Source organism: Prunus avium, chromosome 3, assembly GCF_965620075.1.
Source record: "Prunus avium chromosome 3, drPruAviu1.hap1.1, whole genome shotgun sequence".
Classification (NCBI taxonomy): Eukaryota; Viridiplantae; Streptophyta; class Magnoliopsida; order Rosales; family Rosaceae; genus Prunus; species Prunus avium.
Window position 1 is genome coordinate 31,525,404 of NC_142286.1, and position 25,042 is coordinate 31,550,445.

The window sequence follows — 25,042 nt, forward strand, 5'->3', positions numbered from 1 at the left end:
ACCTAAAACTTGACACACGTACAGGTGACTAGGGTGATGAACTATAAAATGGTTTTATTCTCTCAAATGAAGTAGTAGATGGATGCGCATGACCGTCGACCAAAAGGACAGAGAAAATAAAATAAGAAACAACAATATCGAAAGTGGGATATGTTTGTTGATAGGGTTGAATCAGATAAGTTCGACCAACGACAACCACCAGACTTTGGCATTGTGGGCCATCTATGTCTGAGATAGTACAAAAAATCTTATAGGAATCATAGAACGCGTACTCAATGATCAAGGAACTGTCTCATCAAACTTTCACTTTTACTATTGAAAGCTAAGTTGGTTTTGTCCCTTTATTTTATGAAATAAAAGTAAAAAAGATGATCCCATCTGAACGAGAGAACCTTCCCTATTTCCGTTTCATTGCCCCCACAATCTCTATCTCTCTCCTCATGTCACCTATCGGAGGAGAGAGATAGACAGAAGTCGGCAATGAAACAAGGATAAGGAAGAATTTCTCCATCTAAATCCTTTGAGTTGCCAGGAGGGTGAACACAAAGAACAAGTTCAAGTTGGACAGAGATGGCAAGCAGAAACGCAAAGACAAATATCACTATCATGTATAACTGTGTTCTAACCACACTGGAGATAGATGAACAAAAAACAGCAAAGTTATACTACACTATGTCTCCACTCAGAGTTCCCCTTTTCAACCACAGGGAATCACATTTCATTTTACACAACTCCTTGAACAAGCAGCAATGGTACAATAACCAATAAATCCTGCAATCATGGAAAAGAACATCTACTACTTTCCCTTCTCATTCTTTTCTTTCTCAACCTTTTCTTTCTCATTATTCCCATCTTTTCCATATACCTCCTCATAATATTCTTCATCGTCATAGTATTCTTCATCATCATAGTACTCTTCATCGTCATCCTCATCGTAGTATTCTTCAGCATCACTATCCGCCTTACCATTTTCCAGCAGATACTTTTCTCTCGACTGCTGCCCTCTTAAGCTCTCTTGAATTCGATCTCTGATGGCTGTGCCCTGAGAAAATCCCACATCGCAGGGTAAGGACGCCAAAATTATTAAGACTGTTTACTTGTAGAAATATCAGTTTATATGTAATTGGTAATGCATATATTGTCTTTACCATTTTATGGCAACCTTCTTCAAACATCTCAAGAAATCCAGCAACCCAGCGATCAGCATTTTCTACCCACTCATTACGATGCATAGCAACAGTCTGGATCTATAATACCAAGTCAGAAATGCACACCAGTAAGAAAAATATACAATGATTGAATGGTGAGAACGCAAATTTACAATCTAGTAATTAGCAAATGGATTGTGGTGGCGTTATACAAAGACAGGAGCATTTTCTCTCAGATCAGGATGGAGGAATCTATTCCTTCAAGATAAAACCTTTCTCATGTCTGTGCAAGTGTATGTGGGTTTGCGTAGAGATTTGAATTCCATAACACTTATTAAGTATCCTTCATGAACTCAGGCCCCTAAACAAGGGTGTGCAATAGCTAGCAATTTTGTGGACTTCGACAATTCTATTACCTAATTATTAAACTTATGTCCAGTCAATTTGACAATCTTCCTTCATTCATCAAGTTAAACTCATTGACAGAGTTTGTTATTTGGCCCTTTGACAATGTTATATATCATCTTAAATAACGGGCGATTGCTTGTTGGTGCCTTGTGCCATTATGTCATGCTATGCATATAGAAGCAGGTTTACATGTATATGGGCATGAGCGTATACATAGTTGAAAATTTTGTGATGAGGACATCTTTGTCAAACCCATTAGGGTTTACAAACGAAATAGATGGAAGAGGGAATTATTCATTAGTTTCCTAATTTATTTGTTAGTTCCTGGGTTCTCTAAGTTTTCCAGATTTCATTAGGATTTTTAGTTTTTCCAGATTTCAGTAGGATTTCTAAGTTTACTATTTTATTTGGATTAGGATTTCTTTCATAGAATAAGTTTAATTTTTCTTTTCACTCTAGGGTTAGATTATTATAAATACCCCGTCTAGGTAATTCATTATGGAGTTGAGTTGTTGAGATATAAAGAAAGCTTATTTTCCAGAGATTGGGGACTACTTGGTGTGAAGCCAAACCCCTAGAGTGATTCCAGACCTATCCCTTTTGTTCTATTTTCTGTTTTCCATTGTTTTCACTTCCGCTAAACAACCTAAATACTCAATTCACCCATATCCTACATCATTTTGTTAACAAAAGGGCATTGACCAGAACTTAATTTGGGTCTCATGGTGCATACCAATTAACACTGGGAATTATAAAAAGCCAAGAAATTCCATATAAGCAAGAGCAACATGAATAACATAAGGTATAATGTAAATGAATCGGGAAGCCAAAAACATTTTCAAATCGGAAACACAAAGATTGCCATATTCATCTACTTCTTCGTTGGAAGGAGATTGAAGAACATATAGGGGTCGTTTGATACAATGGACTATCATGGACTGGACTAAGTTTTGGGATTGTCTTGGATTGGCTTGGACTAAGCTGGATAACACTTGTACTGCGCTTGGTGTATGTTTGATTGAACTCGGACTAAATTTTTTTTAAATATTTTTTTTGAAAAGTAAGTTTTTTTTAATATTTAGAAACAGCGCATGTGGATTTTTTATATCTTCTCTCTACATCTCTTTCTTCATCTTCCTCTCATTATTTTTTTATTTTTCTTCTCTCTCTGCATCTCATTCTTTTCTTCCGCGGCTGGCTTCTTTTTCATCTTCTTCTCCATCCTCTCTCCTCTCTTCTTCCTCTACTATTATGTCTTCCCCTTCTCCTCTTTTTCTCTTTGAAAATTTTCAGACAAAAAACAAGCAAAGAACCCAAGCTACCACTCCCCTTTTGTACCCTCAAATTCGGCATCATCTCACAACATCCCTTCCCCAAACCCCAAAAAACTCATGTTACGTTCTTTTCTTAGCCAAAATTGAAACCATTTATTTTCTTTTTTGTTCTGTAATTTTTTTTTGGATTTGCAGAGAGGAGTAGAGAAGAGGAGTTAAGGGAGAGGGGAACATCAATGTTGCTGGGGTGGGGGGTGATTGGGAAGTTGATGCAGTGGGTTTGTGTGGTGTTTTTTTTATTTGAATTTCGAACTGGTTATGGCTGGGGACGATGATGCAGTGGCCATGGTGGATATGGTGAATCTATGTTGCGGCTGGAGGAGAGAGAAAGCAGTGGTGGTGGGTGGGTCTGCTGGCTCTTGGTTGTTGGTTGTGGTTGGTTGCAGGCGATGTTGCTTGTTGAGGGAGAGGGGCACTGCGATGCAATGTCGCTAGCGAAGGGCTTGGGACAATTTGTCCGCCCTTTCCACACAGGCTTCTGTAAGAACACCTAAGGAGGTGTTTTTGGTGGGCCTAGTATTAGTTAATCCCATTTAAGATTAGAACCATGGGAAACAAACATGGGATTAAAGTTTGGCCAATCCAGTCCAAGCAAATCCCTTGTAACAAACGAGTCCATAGTGCGTTGACTACATGACACTACCAAGAAGAGTCCAGAACTAGACATGGACTTTAGTATAAAAGGAGTTTTCAGCTCGTTAAGGAAGATGCATTTTTGGCACTGAGTTCAGAATTAAAAATTAAATAAAATGAAACGATCACACCTAATCAGTGAAAAATTCTGACACCAATCATTTACGAGTGAGTATTACACCAAGAATTAATTGACAAGCGGATGAGTTTTCTAGTTCACTATGTTGATATAGCTTATAATATTGTTAATAATCCCAAGATTTCCCCCCTTCGATGCCAGTTTGAAACCTAAGACCCCTGGGTCTTTGGGTGTAAACCAAAGCCAACATGATACGAGGAAGCCAGCAACGAAATTCATTATTATTCACTATGCTGGTTGTGATTATGGCAACTCAAAGATACTAAACAAAGGTATTTGTGCCTAACATAATTCACTATGCTGGTTGTGATTACAGCATAACAATACTGTCATTATTAAAAAGACATACCTTCTCTCCCACTTTTTCTTGATGTTCCTTCACTTTCTCTTGTAATTTCTTCAATCTCATGTTCACCCTTAACCTCTTTTCCTGTTTATATCAAACAAAAATAGAGAGCTAAGTTCCTTCGCCACAGAAAAGTTACCATATCAATAGATAGGTCGATTGAAAACAAGACCCCAAGAAAACCATATTTCATAGTAAGAAAATCGAATAGATGAAAACACGAGAAAAATCTTGCCTTCACAAAACTAACACCAAGCTCTTTTCTTGTATATCCACGATCCAAGTTACGCAACACATACTGATTATAATCTTTTACAATCCTCATTATAATGTCCGATGTCGAAATCCCATCAGTTCTCTTTGTTTCCTTAAACCTCCCCACTGCTTTGACCTATAAGAAAAGAATCACTTAACAAATTATATGTTAAAGAAAATTGGGGGAAAAAAAGCCAAAAGAAAAGTACTTTGTGCCAAACTTACAAATTCGTACACATCTTTCCCAGCTCCACTGGCATCAGCATAACTGTAAAAGACAGAGTGAAAAGTACAAAAGAATCCATAATAAATTTCACTTCTAACAGAAAAGGTGTAACAAATCCGCACCTACTCTATAAAATTTAAGATATACCATATATTTCAAAATAATGGTATACTGATAGAAACAATACTGGCCATAAAAAAACCATACGAATAAAGCTGAAGTATTTTATTAACAATGGAGCTTAAAGGTGAGAGCTTGAGAAAAGTATCCTTACGGGAGAGAGTCATGGGCCACATAGTCAATCTCATGCTTGTCAAGAAATTCTTGATTGATCACCCAAGGTGCATCAGGAATGACTTCATCTACCCACCTGCACAAACAAAACCCATATTTGTTATTCTTGATTATACAACTCTCTGAAATTCTATTGTATGAAAATGTGCCATCAATGCACACACATACACATGTAAAAGTTATAGCTTTAACAAAAAAACTACATCTCAGCAAAACCAAAAGAAATATTTCAGAAAGAAAAAATTATAAGGTGGAGAGGGACAAGAAGGTAACAGAGAACATTCATACTTGCAATGGCGAAGAGATTCATAACGTTCAGACTCTGTCATAACAGTCTTGCCTTTAAACTTGTGAGTGGTTTCATCATTACAACAACCAACGAGCAGATAGGTGTTAGGGAACCTGAAATCGCAAATTGAACTTATAAGAAAAATGTACATAAGCATGCCACATGATATCAATTTTAAAAGTTGCTATAGCAAATCAAACGCTATAACAGAATAGAATCAGAACATAGAGCAACAAAGACTTCGAATTAGCGAATAATAACAAAACAATACATCAAATAAAAAACTAAATCACCACACCATGTATCTCTGTTTTTAGTTCTGATACAATGTCAAAAGAGAATACCTTACAAGTTTTAACTTAGGAATCATCTGTATAGCTATTCAAACACTTTAAGATTACAATTTCATACAAGCTTCTACACATCGGTTTAACTATTCTACGACGTATGTGAATCCAATAAGCTTAACCAAAGTAAGGCATTCATGTAAAAAGAAAAAAAAAACGATTAACAATCACAGATATTAAAAGTGAATCAGCATAAGCAAAACATTACGGCAAAATAAAAGATACCCAAGATAACAAAACACACAAAAGTTAGAAATTTCATGAAACAAACCAAGTGAAGCTCCAAAATAAGAACAACCCAGATTCGAAAATGAAGCAAAACAGAGAATCAGACCATGATTGCACTGAAACAAAAACAAAAGCAACACATGGCAATTGAAAAGGAGGAGTGTGCGAGAGAGATAGAGAGAACACATACGATTTCTTGGCTTGCTCGAGCGAGCGAGCATGGCCGAAGTGGAAGAGATCGTAGATCCCATCGGCGTAGACGCGAACAAGGCGGTCGGGTTGATCGGCGTTGGAATTCGAATGGGCACTGGCGTTGCTGGTGTCACAAGTATCTTTGGGCTCAACCTCTGCCATTCGAATCCAAATAAGAAACTTGAGTATGAGTTTGGGCTTTTACCAATTTGCCACCTCCACGACTACCACCACCTCTGCTTGGCTTTGTCTCTCTCTCTCTCTCAGCTTTCATTCATTTTTCTCTCTCTTTATTTGTGATATTCGTCGGCGTCCCCTGGTAAACTGTATAACCTCAGAATACGCGGTAATTCCGCGTCCCCCTCCCTAACTATTTGTTTTGTTTTGTTTTTTTTTTCAGTTTCTGAATTGAATTGAAAGATGCTATTAATTTCATTTTATGATTTGTGTTTTCTTTACTCTAAAATGGGGAAAAATGGAAGCATCATGCATAGTTATTGCGCGGTTGATGTATAACGAACAGTTGGAATGGCGGTATAACATATAAAAAAGCACATTCCTGTTCTAGTATTTACAAGAAAAAGTTTAGCCAAAGTCATATGCCATGTCGACATGATAGAAGATGATGTGGTGATAACCCGGAAGGATGGTGTTGGGCCTAAAAAGAGGAAGGACCAAATTCAAAACAAAACTAGGGGATCGAGCCTAAAAACCAATGACCGTGACACAATGGGCTCGGCCCAAAAAACCATGCCCTATATTATCTTTATAATCCAAAAGCATGAGGCCCGAGTAGATTGCCCCAATCTGATTTCATGAAACTCGACCGAAGTTAGAGCTTGGCAATTTGTTTCTTAGCTCAATGAATCTCTGTCGAGTAAATTTTCTCTCAAACCAGACTTAGATTTTTATTGCTTTCTCATATCTCCACGTAGTTATATCACCAAGAAAACTTCGAGGTTTTCTTGAGCACCATCATCGTAATCGTTCACATTTTATATCAACAAACAGCTCTGTTCATCAGAGTTTTCGTTTGAGCACCATCTAATCCATCTCTACTCTATCTCTCATTTAAGCATTGTTTTAGTTTATAATCAAAGAGGACTTGAGAGATCATATTGACAGCAGAAAGCCTTCAACCGAACGCGGTAGTCATACAAATACTCGACCGGCACAAAACGACACCAGCAACTTTGTTACCAAAGTTGAGAGCCCGACGGCCGAGAACACATTCCTTACTCGGCCCTAGTCGCTTGACAAAGTCAAAATCAAAGGCGATATCCATTATCCACACCACCAATCTTATTCTTTGCTATCACGGCCATCAGTGACCATGATAGCTGGCACGCCAAGCACAACACTTGTACCAAAGGATGACTTTGTGTCTCGTATTTGCTCGGCCACAAATTATTTTATCCTAAATAATCAATGTGTCAAACAGAAAAGATTTTGGGGTCAATAGATACACTCACATTTAAACCAATATAATAATTGTTCATTTAAAAAATAATAATGATAATAATAAAAGAATCTTCTTCTTCTTTTTTTTATGGGAGAAAGGGATTCAAATTTGGGACGTTAAGTATTTTTTGAGACCCCTTCCAAAATGGTTAAAATGATCTTTTTTAAAAGCCTTTTTTTTTTTTTTTTATAAATACAATACAAAGAGTTTTCAAAGTGTTTGGCGAAAAATAAAACTTGAAAATATTTATGGGTCATACAACAAAGTCATTTATGAAGAGAAAGCAGTTTTAAGTGTTTCTTCAGGAAACATTTGAATAAGAATATCTTGACGTGATTCCAAATTCTAATAAAAATCAGTTCTTAGATTTGTTTTCTCCCTTGTTCACCCAAAAAAAAAAAATTCTAATAAAAATATTTTTTTTATGAAGAAGAGAAATATCATTAGATTAAAAGTTACTCCATCATGAATGACATGGCTATCATGAAAAGGTTTTTATATTAATTTGTAGAATCGTGATTGATGATTGATTTCGCCGGCAATGCAAAGAAAACCCCTACTTTTCATCGATATGCTTTCTTTCTTTCTAATCATATATCTTCCCAAATTGAACAATACTATTGCATTCGCTTAAAGCAAGTTTTTCTTTTCTTCGAGATCTAAACACATGCATGGGATGCGATCTTCATTTGTTAACTGTTGCAAATGTACTTGTTTGATACACATTGTGGTCGCCTATGAACGAGAATGAACAATCACACGAGATCACATTGAAGTTAGAGAGACCAAAGAAAGCCTCAAAAGAGAGACTGAGAGAGACTAATTGATATTGTGCTGCAACCAATCCCCTCCATCAATGAAAGAAACGTTCCGAAAAGTTGAAGCTTGTGTGTCATTCAATTTCTGTACAAAAGGCGCTCGCATGGTCATATTAGCTCCTGCACCAGAACAATTGTATTCTCCAAAGAATATGGTCCTGCATGCATATATATAATTATTTGGATTAGATTAATTCTGGGAAATTAATTATGAAAATGAATGTTTAATTATGTTGTGTTACGGACTGGTCTCTTGTTGGGTCGTTGAAATCGTTCCAGCCTTCAGGAGCTATAATGTCAGCCATTGTTGTGTTGACGAAAACCACTCGTGAAAAAGGCCTCCATGCTCGACCCAACCACACTCTTCCAGTCCCTCCGATAAAGCAGTTGACAAATGCAAACCCAGTGTTGTTGTCCTTGGAAGCTCTGCCATGCGCTGTGACGGCGCCGTTTACGTTCCTTGATCCTGGAGGGACTGGATTTGCCATGGAGATCAACTGGCAATTCTGTGTCAAACAGTTCATGCAACAATTTGATCATAAGCATTTTAGGCACATCATGACATTGACAATAATATCCCACATTGCTTTTTGAGAAAAACCTTCTATATTGTATATATATATATATCTAACCGCATTACAGTCACTTGATGAGAGATATTGAATGATTACATTGTTAACTCATCCTTTAATAGAGATGGGTGGCTTCTACTCTTTCATAAAGGTGTGAAAATTACATTTATTAGAGACGTGATGAACAATATGGCTTGTAAATGTATATCGTTGATAGAAGTTTTGCACACACCCCTCTTTCATGTCATGACATTTGCATATGAGTGGTAACATAGTTGTTACACAAATTGCCAAATTTTATGAAGAACTCAGCTGTTTTAGATCATATGGTCTCCCAGATATCCTTTTTTTTTTATACAAAATTGTGCAGAGAGCTGAGATGAATTATTATACCTCATAGAGTGACCTTCCATTGCCAAAGATGAAATCAATGGAACCCTGTACATAGCAATCCTTAAAGTAATGGCGGCCCCTATCATCATGAAGGGTGTCTTGGGCTCCAAAGAATCCACAACCCAAAAACGCAGCTTGGTCTCCTGATATTCTAATGGCTACGGCTTGAGCTCCAAAATCACCAGGATTTGGAATTGGAGCCACATTCTTTTCATACAATTCCCATTTGGACAAGTGTTAGTTAGTGTACATTAATCATACCATAAAATTAATATTAATGCAACTTTCTCACCATGAAGCTTATGTTCTTAGCAACAAAGTTGTCAGCATAAACTTGAACAGAACCGCTATAAAATGTGCCATGAGATGAATTAGCTGTGTCATTCCAAGCAATTGCAGTCGATTCATACCCTTGTCCTTGAAATGTTATATTGGGTTTGTTTTTCGGAATCAAGATTTTCTCACTATTAAAAATTTACAAGAAGAACAAAAATTAAAAATAATCAAGAGATCAAAGAAAGAAAGAAAGAAATGATCTTTTGAATGAAAGAGTTGGAAAAGAAAGCCAAATGAACTTACTAGTAAAGCCCATTATTAATCCAAATTATTGTTCTTTTCTGGCTAACAGCTGGAGCTGCATCAACAGCTGCTTGAACCAATGTGAAATTACAACAGCCATTTCGATCGACACAAAGGTAGGAGGTTGTGTTGGTGTCTGGAGGAGGAAAGCCACGTGGGAAGTCATCACAGATGGATCCTATGGTTCCATTGTCTTTCTTTTTGTGATGTCTGCCAATGTGGTTTGGGATGAGATAAGAAATAATATTACTAGGCACTGATGAAGTTGTGGCCAGACTAAGATCCACAATGTGTTTGAGGGGTGATGAGTTTGGATCAATGACATGTCTAGATGCCAATAAGACTGCAAAGATGGCAACAAAATATGTTAGGCATGTGGTTTTGAGGCTCATTTTTTTTTCTTTTTTGGTCTGAATTGTGGAAAAGGGTAGCTGGAGAGGATGAGATATTTCAAATGGAAGGTTAAATAGGCATATGCACTTGAAGTGAAAGAATTGATGGAATGTCTTGCAAATCACCCTGTCCCTGTATATCTTAAGAGTATTCATTTCCAACCTAGCTACCAAACTTTTTTTTCTTTCTCAACAAATACAATTACTATTTAAAATTGCATTCTTTATAGGAAAAAAAATCTCAACACTTTCGGAAGATTCATAAGTTACAGTCTGATTCGTGTCTCTGGGTCTGGTTTAGTAACTGGGTCATTCTTGAAGTCAATTCTTCCATGATTGGGAGCCCTACCCTTCCATGCATTGCAATTGGGAAAAGGACTGGCATGTTCGGCTGTGGATTCGTTGGGCAAAGCCCAGTAGACCAACACAGCCCATTTTCGACCCAAATTTGTCTCATCTTTCAAAAGTAAAAACAAACCCATTATCTTAGACCAATTTCAGAAGTGAAAAAAGAAAAGTAAAAGAAGTTTACTTGTCACTTTCTTTTGGATCAATTGTTTTCCTTCCAATACAGCTTCCTTCTGTGGTTTGGTTGTCAGCAAAGGCAAACACAAACAATGTAAACCTTTCATTTTAAGTAACATATAAGTAGTGGAGGGGTTCACCTAATCTTAAAACCCATCTGCTAAATGCAATTCATTATGAGAATGTTTGGAAGTCTTTCCAAATAAAGCTTCATTGTGTTCCTTTTTTCCTCAATTACCATCGATATATTACATCCAAATGAAATGGAAATTTCCATCCAAGAGAAAGAAATAAAAAGTATGTAATAGTTGTATACACTTGGATTTTATCGCAAAATAAGTGGTCACACATCAGATGATAAAGTGTTATAAAAAGAAAAGTGTATACATACGTTACAGGTAAGTTTTTGACTCTAGATGACGTGACATCGATAAATAATGGAATGTATATGAGGTTTTTTCTAATGTTAAATTAACACGGGTCTTTGAAAACGCAATATATCACAATGCATAAGTAAATAAGAAAGTTTTATTCTTAATCATGGTCGGATTATCAATAAAAAATCCACGTGTTTGACTTTAGTTTGAAAGTTGAGGCTTGCTAATGATGCTCCCCGGACGAATGAAACTATAAAACCAATCAGAGATTGATGTAATCTTGGGGAATCAAAAGGCACCCATTTGAAATTCAAATAAGCAAAGATTAGGGCATATATATTTTTGACTTTGTAAAAAGTACTGCAATTTCTGCTTTTTCACGCCAAAATTTGGGTCCCACGATGACCTCGCATTCACCCCCTCTTCCCTCTTCTTTTCTCACTCAATCAAAAATCTCTCACAATCAAACGATTAGCAGCGCCGGACGCGCCACTCCCGTTGCCGCTTTAAAAAAGGAAAGGAAAATAAAAAAAAGATTTTGCACTACTCTTTGTTTATTTTTTTCTCTTTTCTTTTATTCTTAACACGTTCTATTTTTTATATTATTGAAAAAATTGTAAAATCCAAGGTGAGCATATATAAGTTTGGAAAAATGACAGAAAAAAGAAGTGATATTGTCACACCAATGTTGATTTCAACATGTAGATCACCAAATGTTGAATCGATTTGGTTTTATACAATATTATTATAGCGTGTTATTGTCATCTTCATTTACTTTTTTCACCATTCACAAGTTTCGTAAATAGCATAAACTTCGAATATTAAGGGCTTGTTGGATAACTATTTCATTTTAGTTTTTAGTTTTCATTCTCCCCTCTCATCCTCTCTCTCTCAATCTCATCATCACTCTCATTTTTACTCTCATTTTCTTCTCTACTCTAGCACTTTTATTTATTTTAAAAAAAACTCATTTTTAACTCATCTTCCTAAAATCCTATTTATTTGATTTTAACATTGTTTTTCCTGTTCTTTTGAAGCTTTATAGACGATGTATAGTACCATCCATGAAGCAGTGCTATTCTTTAACTAGTTACCGTTTTTATTAACTGATACACTAGCAGCCATGTGGACTTTTTCTGGAACATGAAAATAAACAAAGAATATATTAATTGTCATATGTTTATATACTAGGAAGGAAAAATATGGATGAAAATCTGGCATCAACCGCTGCCCCATCGCCCTTTTTATTTTCAATTGACAATACAAGCGATAATCTAAACTATAAACGGGATGAGAGTTTTTCATACATAAGCTACCAATATGTCATGAAGAGTCGAATCTAAGACTAGCAGTCTGCAAGTAAGAGTCCTTTTACACCCATTGACTTTTTTAGTGCTAGATTAAATTTCAAGACGTGATCAGAATATTTGGCAGTGTACTCCCCCCGCCGAGCCAAAAAAAACCTGCAAGCCACAACCCAAACCGAGAGAAAGAAGTGTAAAATGGGGCACCAAACAAACAAGGAAAATACAAAATGTTCAAGTAAACTCATGACAAATTCTGCCTTCATAACATATATACAAAATAAATACCACTAAACTAACAACCATACAAAAGAAGTAGCGCTGTAGAGCATTCAAACTTGTACCTCTGCCTACTAAACTATAATATCTAGTTGACTAGCAGTATTTATTTAAATGATGTAGATCGTTACAAGCTCATTTGAGAGGACTCATTTATTGATTGTATGTAAATGTACACACAAAAATTATAGATCAAGAAACAAAGACTAATTAAATCTCTATCTTAGAAATTTAAAAGGATATTCAAAACAAACATGAACAAAAAAGAAAGGGAGCTGTTAATTAGTACTCCAAAAAAGTTATGCACTCCTCCAAGTAGGGATGGTAGAAATCCCCGTCGGGACGGGGATCCGACAGAGTCCTAGCCGTAACGAAGGGAGATTTCGGGGCAAAACGAGGATCGAGTATGGGGATCCTCAAATTTAAAAAATCCCCATACCATCCCTGCCCCGAATCCGACCCGATACTTATATGTTTATTTTTAAATAATAAATATATAATAAAATATTTTGTTACCCTAGCATCTTCTTTGCACGCCAAACCCAAGTCATTCAAATCCACATCCAAATCCAAATTTGATGTAAATTCTGCAAAAAAATTCGTTGCTAAGTTAGCTGAAGTTTCTACTTTCGAGAAGAGAAGTGTTATAAATTAACTTGCCAACTTGGGTAATTTGTTTAAAGCTCAAAAAGTTGCTGTTAGTAATAGTGATTTTATGATTGATGTTGGTAGTAGCTTAGATTCCACCTTTGTATATATATAACTGGGAATTTTAGTTCAAAGAAAATTTACTTAAGTGAATAAACCAACAATGCTAGCGTTTAGTTTTTTTATTTATTTTTATTTATTAGATCATAACATTCTGTTTAAGGATAAAGATTATGCCTATTAGACTGCAAGTTCCTAACTTCGATTTTGATTTGGCTTATGTTCAGTTTCAAGTTCTTGCACATGGACGTTCAAAGTGAGAGAGATCAGGTTATACAAAAAACCCAAGGATCCAAGGGCGGGTTTGGGGGATAGGATTCCCCGAAACCTCTTAAACGGGGATGGGGTCGGAAACGGGGGCAGGAATGAGGAGCGGGGACGAGGATAGTATTGTCATACCTAACCCATTATTATCCCTACCTCCAACAGCAATTTATATGAGCAATCTCTTGTATTTTTATGATAGGGAGTGACTATGACTTTTTTAAAGTATTCGTGAAAAAACACAGAATATTTGAGTCAAAATCACGATGAATTCTACCTTCATACATAGTATGATTCATATTATATATTGTACATTTTCCACAGAAAATATTAATTAACAAACTAATAAGTAATTGCTTAACGCCAGTTACTTAAAAGATCTAAATACTTAGATCTATGAACTGAATCCCACAATCGAACCAATCAATCACATTTTGTTTTTGTCGCTCATTTGAGAGAGGACTCGTTTATTAATAATAACTTGGCAAAATAAAGAAAAATAAATAAAGAAGAAGAAGAAGAAACAAGCTAAAACAGTATAAAGCATCTCTAAATTAGAAAATTAAAAGGATATTAAAAAAAACAAAATGAGAAAAAGGACCACATTGTATATATAAAAAAGAAGAAGACATTTGGTATCTAAATCTGTTGAAAAGCATACATTATATTATATATATAGAAACATTGTTTCCGTATATATACATTGGTCAAGAATTGTGTCCCTATGATAAGTCAGTCTACCTAACTTTTCTGCTTTACGTCCCTCTCAAAACATGAAACTGCCACTCCTGTTCTCATTGGCAGCGTTAGAGCCGGGCCTAGCTGCAGACGGCACTTGGGACGACGACATACCCTCCCTCAAAAACTCATGATGATCAACAATATGATCAGACGAACCCCCAAATCCCATGTTTGTGGGTCCTCCTCTTGATGATGATGAGCTCAATCTCTGGAGAAACCCATCCCCAACTCCTGCACCAACCAAGTATTGCTGGTTCTGACGTTGTTGTTGTTGCTGTTGCTGGTACTGATGATGTTGCTGCTGCTGCTGAGGGTGTAGAGGATGATACCCCGGAGACACCACAAAGCCCTGTGGTCTAGGCGGGGCCAGCCCGAAACTAAAACTGGACGCACCGGAGGGAAACGACGCCGTGTTAGGGCCCCCGGTGAACTGCTGCACCATGGCACGGAAGTTCGTAGTGTCCGTGTTGAGCAGCGTGGTGGGGGTCCGTCTCGAGGCTCTAGATCTCTTTCGGGCGGGTTTCGAAACCCGCCCTTGATCTGGGCTCAAACTGTTGGTGCTGGAGCCCGGATTGGCGGAGCCAACTGCACTTGTTGTGGCGACAGCGGATGGAGTTGTGGTGGTGACCACAGTGGCTTCAGAGACTTGGTCATGACCAAAAAAAGTTGAAGTATTAATACCTGAAGAAATGTGGCCATGAGACACCTGAGCTTGAGAAGAAGACAAGGTTTGGTTGTAGAATTGGAGCCAGTCATTAGGGTTATTGGACATGGTTCCAGTACCACTCATGGCCATAAAACAATGTGATTCTTGTGTTTCAGAGAGAGAGAGAGAGAGAGAGAGATGGGAAAGGGTTTTGGGTTTTCTTTGTTTTGGGTTAGAGGGAAGGAATAAGATAGTAGGGGTAAGCTATTTATGGAGGCTTGAATGGGGTCAAAGGAAGACTTTTCGGGATGATCTTGACCGTTGATTTGAGAAAGATAAGTCTGGGGTCACGTGACATAGCACGTGAGCTGATGGTGGTGGGCTGTGGTGGAATAATTTACACTAACATCCCTTGAGGTTTTCGGTGCTTTCACAAAACCCTCTGACATTTTAAAACTTACATGAACGCCCCCTTAATTCTTAAATTGTTTTCAGAAAATCCTTTTCTATTGATTTTTAGTCCAAACATTGATGATTTTATATAATAAAAAATTCTTGAAATGACAAAGTTAGCTTTGAGATTAGATTGCACATATATATATTGAAGTTAATTTTATTATTTGCAGAAGATTTTATGTATGAAATCATCAAATTTTAAATGAAGAATTAATGTAAGGGGGTTTTTGAAAATAAATAGAAACCTCAGGGGCGTTTATATAATTTTTGAAATCCAAGTGAATTTTATGAAAACACCGAAAACCTGGTGTAACTTCTTGGAATAATGGAAAAATAAGTGTTTCTGGAAGGTGAAGTCTTTGTATAGAAGTGTGCGTGTTGTTGCATGGTTTCCTGGAAGCAACATAAAGGCCAGACGCCACGTCAGCTTTATCGTGATGACGTCATTGTCGAAGGTGGCCACCTCAGCACGTGATTGGTGATGGTGGACCGTGGTGGTGGTGGAGGTAGGTGACTCGTGGCACTTGGGAGACGTTGGATTTTGGGCCACAGAGAAACAACCGAGCGCCTTCCTTTCAAGCCTTGTTTTGTCGTTTTACTTGATGCTCGGTCGTTTTTGGCACAACTGGCCCGGACTCCACATAAAATAAAATAAAAACCTAGTATTTTTTGCCCTTTTGAAGTATGTAATCTGATAGTTTCAGATCCATTAATAGCATTTTTTTCTTTGTTAATTTTACCAAATTATAAAAAGATAAGACGCATTTAGGGGATAACTGAGGGCCACTTGGAAGTCGTTTGTCCTTTCTTTGGTTAAAAAGTCAAGCTGTTGAGCACATAGGAACAAAGGCATAGGTCACAATTAAATGAATTATTAGTTTCTTTTTGGTTGCATGGATGGCTAATCACAATCACAAGTTCTGATTAGGGTTTTACAGTTGGCTAATCACAATTAAAGAATACGATTCATATTAAACGGAAGGACTGCTGAATTTCTAGAGTTTTTCAGAGAGGAAAAAGGGTTTATTCTTGAATCTAAAATCGTTGGGTTTCTTTTCTTTCTTTTTTATTTTATTTGTGTGAAAGTCTTTTATTTTTTATTTTTATAACAAATTATGCAATTCAAATAGATGACATGGTAAATGACATGGGTTGCCATGTCATGTGCCACATGTCTTGGTACTCAAAAATTAGTAAACAAGTTGGTGCCCGTAACATTATTATAATAATAATAAGAGCTTGATCGTTCCCTTTTTATCTCTTTTGTATTATTTAAAATAGGAGCTGATTTCCCCACTCCCATTTTCTCAACTTACACTCCTTTTTGCTTTTTAATACTTTTTAATCAATTTGTTTTCTCTTTCCTATTCTATTCTTACCCTACATTAATTTCTTTTTTACTTCACTTTTATATTATTTTTCTTATATACTTAATTTTCAACTTACACTCCATTTTCAATATTAAAGGGAAAAAAAACTTAATTTCTTACTGAAAATGGAGTACAAGTTGAAAAATTAAGTATAAAGAAAAAGAACTAATATAAAAGTGAAGTAAAAAGAAATTAATGTAGACTAAGGCTAGAATAGAAAAAAGAAATAACAAAATTGATTAAAAAGTATTAAAAAGTAAAAGGGAGTGTAAGTGGAAAAAAGATGAGTGGAAAAATCAGATCCCTTTAAAATTTAAAAGAAAAAGTTTGGAATCTCTTTTTGGTTTGGAATATCATTTGAATTGAGGCCAGTTGCGGCCTGAATATTGTTAGTAATTCAACACCTAATCACCTAAACCTACAAGGTTTAGGCTAATAGGCCGAAAAAGAACCCTGCAACATAGGGCCTAATCTTCTAATTAATAATATAAAAAAAGGTGATTGAGGTTTTCTTCAAAGATGAAAATACTTTATAGGCCAAGCATTTCTCTTTTACACATACTTGTGGTGCTGGCTGGAGCTCATCTGATTCAGCCATAACCTATTAGCTCTCCATTTTCAACTTTAAAGGGATTTAAAATTTTGAATTTTCCAGAAGATTAAGACCAAACCTTTTAAGGTGTGCCTATGCATTGGCTTGTGTCTCATATCCCGAAACAAAGCATTTTTAAACCAGAAAACATTTGAACCAGAAAGATAAATAAAAGAAGTCAAATCGAAGTCATTGCTGATTCGTTTTCCATTTCCTCTCTGTGTTGATGGATGTAGACTTTTCTACTTTGAATCTTCTTTAGTTTATTATTACGTCAATTTGCTTCACCTTAACAATGACCATTCATCAAGCAAGCATGCTAGTGTGATTGTTCATAACAAGATATCAAATTAGATTTGAAGATTTAGTGTTGAAGAGTCTTAATCCTAACTCCTCAAGGTCCATGCTTCGTCTGAAAATTGAATGTTCAAGACTCTTAATCCTTATGCCTCAAGGTCTATGCCTTGCCTTACAAGACATAAAACACTTCGCCTTTCAAAATCCTAATCCACACGCAATTACATGTCTTGAATTAAGGATACACAAAACTTTATGCATTTACTTTGAAAATTTTGTGACATATCTAAACAATTTTATTTATTTATTTCTGGAACTTTGTATATATGAATTAAGATGGGTTGCTTCTTTTTTTTGGCTTTCTTTTCCTTTGAACTCACATGCAAATTGGTCTTCAATTTGCCTCACAAAATGATAACCAGCAGAAGGAGAGTCAAAGAAGAGAACATGTGTTAGGCAGGGATAAATGATTAAGATTTGAGAATATAAATACAAGACAGTGATATCAAATTTCAAACAGATGACGGCCAATATATTTAGCACACGTTCCTTTTGACCACTGACCAGTAATCAGTTTTCTTAAAATGTCTCCATAAGGTTAGCCTAGACTGCAACTCAATTTGCGGCAACATTGACTAACTGGTTTCTTCTTTTACTGTCTGTTAAATTCCATCAGCCTCCCTTCCCTACTGATCTTAAAAGTATCTCAGTCTCTGAAACATGGGAATGGCTTCTCCAATGTGTATGTGGAAATGGGTTCTGATCCCTCTGACAATTCAGTAATTTTACCAACCTATCTTCTTCTCTACGTTTGTCTCCACTCTCAGCTGAATATATTGTCTGCATTCTGTAGTCGGTGAAAAATAGTCAATGTGGGGCCATCCTTACACACAACCCGGGAATCTGGATTTCCCCGCTTTCAAATTTATCAACAACTTTATTGGTTGGGAATAGTCAACAAAAAAACATACATATATGAATGAACTGTCTCGTGCATCTAGCCGTCGTTGAATGAGCCACGGAACGTAACATACTAGGATCAGTCGTTCACACTCCATTGCTCATAAGGTTTGATCACACTTGGGTGTATGGTCCTTATAGCATTTCTTTTAATAAATTGATGTTTGTAATTAGACACATTCTCGGGCAAGTACAATGCATAAACGATTGAGAGTAGTCCATGCACGTGTGAACATTGCAGTTAGAAGTTCTTTTGTTGAATTGATAGGTGCAATTAGAAACCAAAGGCCCAACAGTCTTGGGCTTATGAGTTATGATTTGGCCTATATATAAAATCAGTCCGGGCCAGTAACTACATGCAAAACAGAAAGGAATCATAGGAGCACTGTTTACCAAATGGAAGTGGACTCACTCAACTAAGCATGAAGAAAGTGAACAAGAAGCAGACAGCCATTTACTAACTCATTGATGAATTTGTGCACTTTGTTAGGTCAGGCTCCGGATAACTTGGCTTTCCTGATTTTTAGTGGGGCAGGCAGGCAAATGAGTATGACAAAAAAGTAACCACCCACAAATTCTTTTTTCTTCCATGTTTGTTTATGTCATTCTTCCAACATTATAGTGTTGTGTATGGCTGTGTTGCAAATATCCCAAGTACTAAAATATCCCCAGCTGAACCCACACTGCTCAAAACTCAAGAACTGTCTGCTGCTTATTGCCTAATGGCCATGGCTGGTTACTCTCTGTTGCATCCCTCTCCCCCAGCTCTTATTAATGTCAACTTTCAGAGAAGTGAATTTGGTCGTTTCCACTCTTCAACCACCACTCATCTTCTCAATTCCAAGTCCACCACTCATCCTATCAGGTATTTCTCTTTCTTCAACTGTTGCTGATAGTGTTTTCTGCAGTAATAACATGATAGCCATATACTCATTTAAGCAGTTAAAACATTTTCTAGCTTCTGGGTTTCTTGGAGAAGTTGATATTTCAATTACAATTTAAATGTTTTAGTTTCTTTACATGAGAGATAGAGTTTCTAACTTGCATTTCTGCTTCCTATTCCACAATTTCTGGGAACCAAGCGATTCTCCGTTTTTTTTTTATGCCTAGCTTATAATTTGTGTTTTCCTTTTCATCCTGCAATCGGTTTGGCATGCTTTCTCTGTATGTTTTCTCTGGATTCAATAGAAGAAAAAGAAAAGACAAGAAAAATTGAAACTTGTATTTCAGTTTGTTTCCCAGGGAAAAAGAAAACTCAATTGAAGTATGTTTTGTACAATATAAACAGAGTGAGTAATGAGTACCATGTAGCTTGAGCAGAATATATTGGACTTCCTATTTCTTTTCCGTTTTACACCTTATGTTTATTGTAGAATTATAGAATATGATGTGAATTTTCTGAATGTAGGTGCCAATCAACTAGTACTGATGAACCAAAAACAAGAAGAAAGTTACTGGACAATGCAAGCAACCTCCTTACCAATTTTTTGAGTGGAGGAAGCCTTGGGTCTATGCCCATAGCTGAAGGTGCAGTCTCGGATTTGTTTGCTCGGCCTCTCTTCTTTGCATTGTATGACTGGTTCTTAGAGGTATGCATCCTTCACAAATTTTGGTCTTTGGATCCTTCAATTTAAAGTGTACTTTCCTGTCATGAATTCATGTTTTATGGCTGCTCTGCTGGTTGATTGGGTTTAGACAGATGGTTGGGTAGAGAGGTTCAATCAATTGTTCATTTTCTTGTTTGAGATTAAAATTTCGATGGCATATACAGATAAAAAAATCTCAGTTTTCTGGAGTCCCCTGCAGCTGTGGGGACTGGGACTTCGTTATTTGGGCCTTCTGAGCACCACTGTTCATAATTATTTTCCTTTTCTCTACAAACTTTTGTTTGTTTTGGCAGCATGGCTCCGTGTATAAGCTTGCGTTTGGACCAAAAGCATTTGTTGTTGTATCAGATCCTATTGTTGCAAGGCATATTCTTCGAGAGAATGCATTTAGTTATGACAAGGTACTACCTAATAATATGCTTCTGGACTCCCCTTGTTTAACAAGAATTTGTTTTGTTGTTTCTATCTTCATTCTCCATGTCTATAATGTACTCATTGTCAGTAGATTATGTTCCTTTATAAATAAACTCATCATTAAAGTGTTGCTTTCCGTTTTCAAATCATAGTCTTCATTTAGTATCTTTACTCAAAAGTTACTTTGCTCACACCATTTGTTTGAACTGACAGGTTATATGGATAACCTTTGCAAATCAGTGTTATGCTCCATCCTGGCCCCCCTCCTCTCCCCCTCTCCTCTCTCCCTCTCCTCTCTCTCCCTCCCCACCCATTGATAAACAATATTAGTTTATCGCATAACATTTGCTATCATGTTTAACCTTTTTTCAGTTGGGTTTATTTAATTTTGAATTATTTTCTAATTTCCGTTTAGTCATCTCAATCAGTTAAGTAAATAAGATATATACAGATGTGTATATATATTTAATTTTTAAGCTGTTTTACTCCACTCATTTTTTCTTATTCTAATCTGTTGTGCCCAAATTGGTTGTGGTTTCACACTTGTACTTAGGGAGTTCTGGCTGATATTCTAGAACCAATAATGGGCAAAGGACTTATACCTGCTGATCTTGGCACTTGGAAGCAGAGGAGAAGAGGTGAGTAGTAACAATTAATTTTTGTTTCTACAGTGAAAAAGAACAATTAATATTTTAGTGTTTGCACCGCAGGTTAGGGCAAGGAGTAAGGTATTTGTATTTGAAGTTTGTAACTTATAGTGGTCCATTATACAGAGACTTACCAGCCATAAGCTGATTTTGCAGTTATTGCTCCCGGGTTCCATTCCTTATACTTGGAAGCAATGGTCAAAACATTTAGAAATTGTTCGGAGAGAACAATATTAAAATTTGAGAAGCTTCTAGAAAGAGAGAACTTGCATGATGAGAAGACAATTGAGTTGGATCTTGAAGCAGAGTTTTCGAGTTTGGCTCTTGATATTATTGGACTTGGTGTCTTCAACTATGACTTCGGTTCTGTTACCAAAGAATCTCCTGTAATCAAGGTTTGGCAAAAGGAACATTTATTCTAATGATTTTGTAATGGTTGTATCTGGCATTCAGCGCATTCCATCATGATGTCTTTTTTCAAACCAACATTCGGTTTTCTTATTCTGTTGTCTATACATCTTATAGCAGTTCTCATTTCTACCAACTTCTGGAGTGAACTAAAGTGTACAATCAAATCACTGAATAGAATACTAATATACTTTTTTCTTTCTTTTCTTTCTAAATAATTGATTTTTTTCTTGCCTAGCTTCTAAATAGTTGACTAATTATTGTGAACTGTTACTCTATTTGAGTATATGATATCACACTTTTTCCCCTTTAATTATTATATATATATATATATATATTGATTTAGCATTCATGTTATTATGCTTAATGCTAAGCGTTCATATTCAGCTCTTTTGCAAATACATTACAGGCAGTTTATGGCACACTTTTTGAAGCTGAACATAGGTCCACCTTTTATATCCCATATTGGAAATTTCCCCTGGCAAGGTGGATAGTCCCCAGGCAACGGAAGTTCCATGGTGATCTGAAGGTTATAAATGATTGTCTTGATGGACTTATCAGAAATGCAAAAGACACCAGACAGGTTAGATGAAACTTAAGCTGAATTAAGTGGATGTGGGAGAATATTTAATATCATATCTACACAGTCATGCAAAAATTGATGTTTTATTGTATTATTGGAAACAGATGTTAAAAAACTAATTTTCCAGTACCTAGAACTTTATTTGATCACATTCTGTGACAGGAAACGGATGTTGAGAAACTGCAACAAAGGGACTACTTAAATCTGAAGGTGGGAAAACCTCCAACTGAAAATATAATCCAATTCTTCTGAACTCTAATGATAAGTGATACAGTTAGGAGCTTTGCAGAAGGGTTAAAATTCTGGCTTTGTAACTATAAAGTTTGCAGGATGCAAGCCTACTGCGTTTCTTAGTTGACATGCGTGGAGCTGATGTTGATGATCGTCAGGTAAATACTTGCAAAACTTTAATGCTTTTAGATACAGGATTTATGACCAAAATAATGAACATGTAGGATAAACTGATGTATCAGTACTTGTTCGATCACATTATTCCAACTGATCCAAATAAGGGTTTTCTTTTATTTCCCCTTGCACTTCATCAACACCATGCTTTTTCTTTCTTTATTTCTTCGCTCCCTGACCCTCACTCCCATTTGAGGTGAATTCTCAGTTGTACACCATTATGGATTGGACCTGTTTTGAGACAATGGTTCTCTTTGGGCATTTATAACATTACCTGTGGATTTTGACAGCTTAGGGATGACTTGATGACAATGCTTATTGCTGGCCATGAAACAACAGCTGCTGTCCTTACTTGGGCTGTTTTCTTCCTCGCACAAGTATGATTCTTCATTTCTAACTTAAATTCTTGAGAATAAAGTTATGCTTAATGTTTGTCAATGGCTTCTTTGCACCAATGAGCTCTTTCATCCTCACATATGTGACGACATAGATGAAATTCACTTGCTTTGTTGCAGAACCCATCCAAGATGAAGAAAGCACAAGCAGAGATTGATTCAGTACTTGGACAGGACGGACCAAATCTTGAATCAATTAAAAAACTGGAGTACGTCCCTAAGACAATTACTGAACTTGTTCCATTCACTTGTATATGCACTGCATTTATCATTGAAGCAATGAAACTCATCAATATTTAGTTATGTAGCTGGATTTGAGGTCAAAGTTGGGTTAGAGGGGAAAGGAGAATGAACTGAATTTTGAACATTGATACAAATGGGAGGGGCAAGTCTGTGAATCATCTTTCGATGCATTTCCCGGTGGCTCAGGAGATTAGGAGCTTTGTCTTCTTTATCTGAATGAACTCTAAGCCTCTAACAGGTTTAAACAGGTTTGAACAAGGCTTTCCAATCTCATTTTGAGCTTAAGTGAACCCAGAAACCACCAACGAATGCCAAGATGAGGCACAATGATTACTTCAACTTGCCTCTTTTTCACCCTTATTGGAATCTCAAAGTATAATGATGTTATTCATGTGGTTTTTTTTCTTTCTTTTTTTCTTTCAGGTACGTAAGACTTATTGTAATAGAGTCTCTTCGTTTATTTCCCCAGCCCCCCTTGCTTATTAGACGTTCTCTCAAGTCAGATACACTACCAGGTATTATTAAAATGGTCTTATACCTTCAGATGGAACTTGAAGTTTTACGACATTGTGCTTTATGGATTTATTTTCTTTACAAATCATACAACAAATATTTATTTCTGGTCATTTCTAGGATAAGAAAGGGGCTTTATATCCATTGTGCAGGAGGGTACAACGGTGAAAAAGATGGTTATGCGATTCCTGCTGGGACTGATATCTTCCTTTCTGTGAGTAAAGCATTTAAGTTCCTCCTTTATTTATGAATTTCTTTAAAATTGGTATAAATTGCAACTGCTCCTTAGTTAAGGTAATGCTAAGTCGGGGCCTCAGCTCTATCTATCAATGTGGTACTTCCATGAGCTTGATTCTATGCTCTAAGCTTGCCTGGCACGTTCTCTTTCAATCCATAGTTTTATATTCCAAAAACTTTCCACTCAGGTATACAATCTCCATAGATCTCCATATTTTTGGGACAATCCTAATGAATTTGAACCAGAGAGGTTTCTAGTGCCAAAGAAGAGTGAGGTTGAAGGATGGGCTGGTTTCGACCCTTCTCGAATTCCTGGTGCATTGTACCCGGGCGAGGTTATTACTAGTCACTTCCCCTTTCGAATCATACATTCATGTTCTCACATTAATGACATCTATCAAGTAATGACTTTATGATCGCAATTATCAGATTACAACAGATTTTGCCTTCTTGCCTTTTGGCGGAGGGCCAAGAAAATGCGTAGGAGACCAATTTGCTCTAATGGAGTCAACTGTAGCATTGGCTATGCTGTTGCAGAAGTTCACTGTAGAGCTAAAAGGGTCTCCAGAATCCGTGGAACAAGTTACAGGGGCAACAATCCATACAAAGAATGGATTGTGGTGCAAATTAAGGAAGAGGTCCGATGTACAGTGACTTACCGAATACAACATACAGATGGGACACTGATAGGGATACTGATGATAATTGTCCAGTGTATTCTTCTTGTTACCACTTACCAGCTACAATCTTTGAATTTAACAGAATTATTTTCTTTTTAGAGAATAATTTTGTTACCAATGAAAACGGAAGAGAGTTGCATTGTCCAACAAATCCGCAATAGTAATAAACGTAAATTGCGTCAGACTTTTGCAGGGATAGTTTTATAATTTGATTGAACTTGAACATAATTTCATGTCACTATGTGAGAGCAGAAGGAAAGCAAATACCCGATCCTTTTTTAAGTTTTCAAACAACAAAATTTGCACGAGACAAGCAAATGACTTCCTTCTCGTGCA

At 36.5% G+C, this 25,042-nt stretch overlaps 4 protein-coding genes across 4 annotated transcripts; 1 reads left to right on the forward strand and 3 right to left on the reverse strand.

Annotated features, from left to right (window-relative positions):
• Positions 1-571: 571 nt before the first annotated feature.
• Positions 572-6,335, reverse strand: LOC110768719 (choline-phosphate cytidylyltransferase 2). Its single transcript, XM_021972561.2, has 8 exons — positions 5,838-6,335; positions 5,072-5,185; positions 4,764-4,859; positions 4,489-4,531; positions 4,244-4,399; positions 4,012-4,092; positions 1,149-1,247; positions 572-1,042 (listed from the first exon to the last, which is right to left on the reverse strand). The coding sequence occupies exons 1-8, from the start codon at positions 5,999-6,001 to the stop codon at positions 797-799; spliced, it is 999 nt and encodes a 332-aa protein (XP_021828253.1). The 5' UTR covers positions 6,002-6,335; the 3' UTR covers positions 572-796.
• A 1,492-nt stretch (positions 6,336-7,827) lies between these two features.
• LOC110768744 (putative pectinesterase 8) lies at positions 7,828-10,085 on the reverse strand. The gene is made up of 5 exons (XM_021972590.2): positions 9,664-10,085; positions 9,377-9,548; positions 9,085-9,291; positions 8,366-8,625; positions 7,828-8,277 (listed from the first exon to the last, which is right to left on the reverse strand). Exons 1-5 carry the CDS (start codon positions 10,053-10,055, stop codon positions 8,121-8,123), a joined length of 1,188 nt encoding a protein of 395 aa, XP_021828282.2. The 5' UTR covers positions 10,056-10,085; the 3' UTR covers positions 7,828-8,120.
• Positions 10,086-14,100: 4,015 nt separating this feature from the next.
• Positions 14,101-15,127, reverse strand: LOC110768732 (VQ motif-containing protein). The gene has a single exon (XM_021972573.2). It carries the CDS (start codon positions 15,047-15,049, stop codon positions 14,279-14,281), a length of 771 nt encoding a protein of 256 aa, XP_021828265.1. The 5' UTR covers positions 15,050-15,127; the 3' UTR covers positions 14,101-14,278.
• Positions 15,128-19,043: 3,916 nt separating this feature from the next.
• On the forward strand, positions 19,044-24,888 carry CYP97B3 (cytochrome P450, family 97, subfamily B, polypeptide 3). Its single transcript, XM_088251072.1, has 14 exons — positions 19,044-19,439; positions 19,983-20,163; positions 20,475-20,582; positions 21,149-21,233; positions 21,399-21,637; positions 22,060-22,233; positions 22,396-22,443; positions 22,563-22,622; positions 22,929-23,015; positions 23,154-23,242; positions 23,700-23,791; positions 23,942-24,003; positions 24,215-24,361; positions 24,456-24,888. The coding sequence occupies exons 1-14, from the start codon at positions 19,174-19,176 to the stop codon at positions 24,678-24,680; spliced, it is 1,863 nt and encodes a 620-aa protein (XP_088107198.1). The 5' UTR covers positions 19,044-19,173; the 3' UTR covers positions 24,681-24,888.
• Positions 24,889-25,042: the final 154 nt, after the last annotated feature.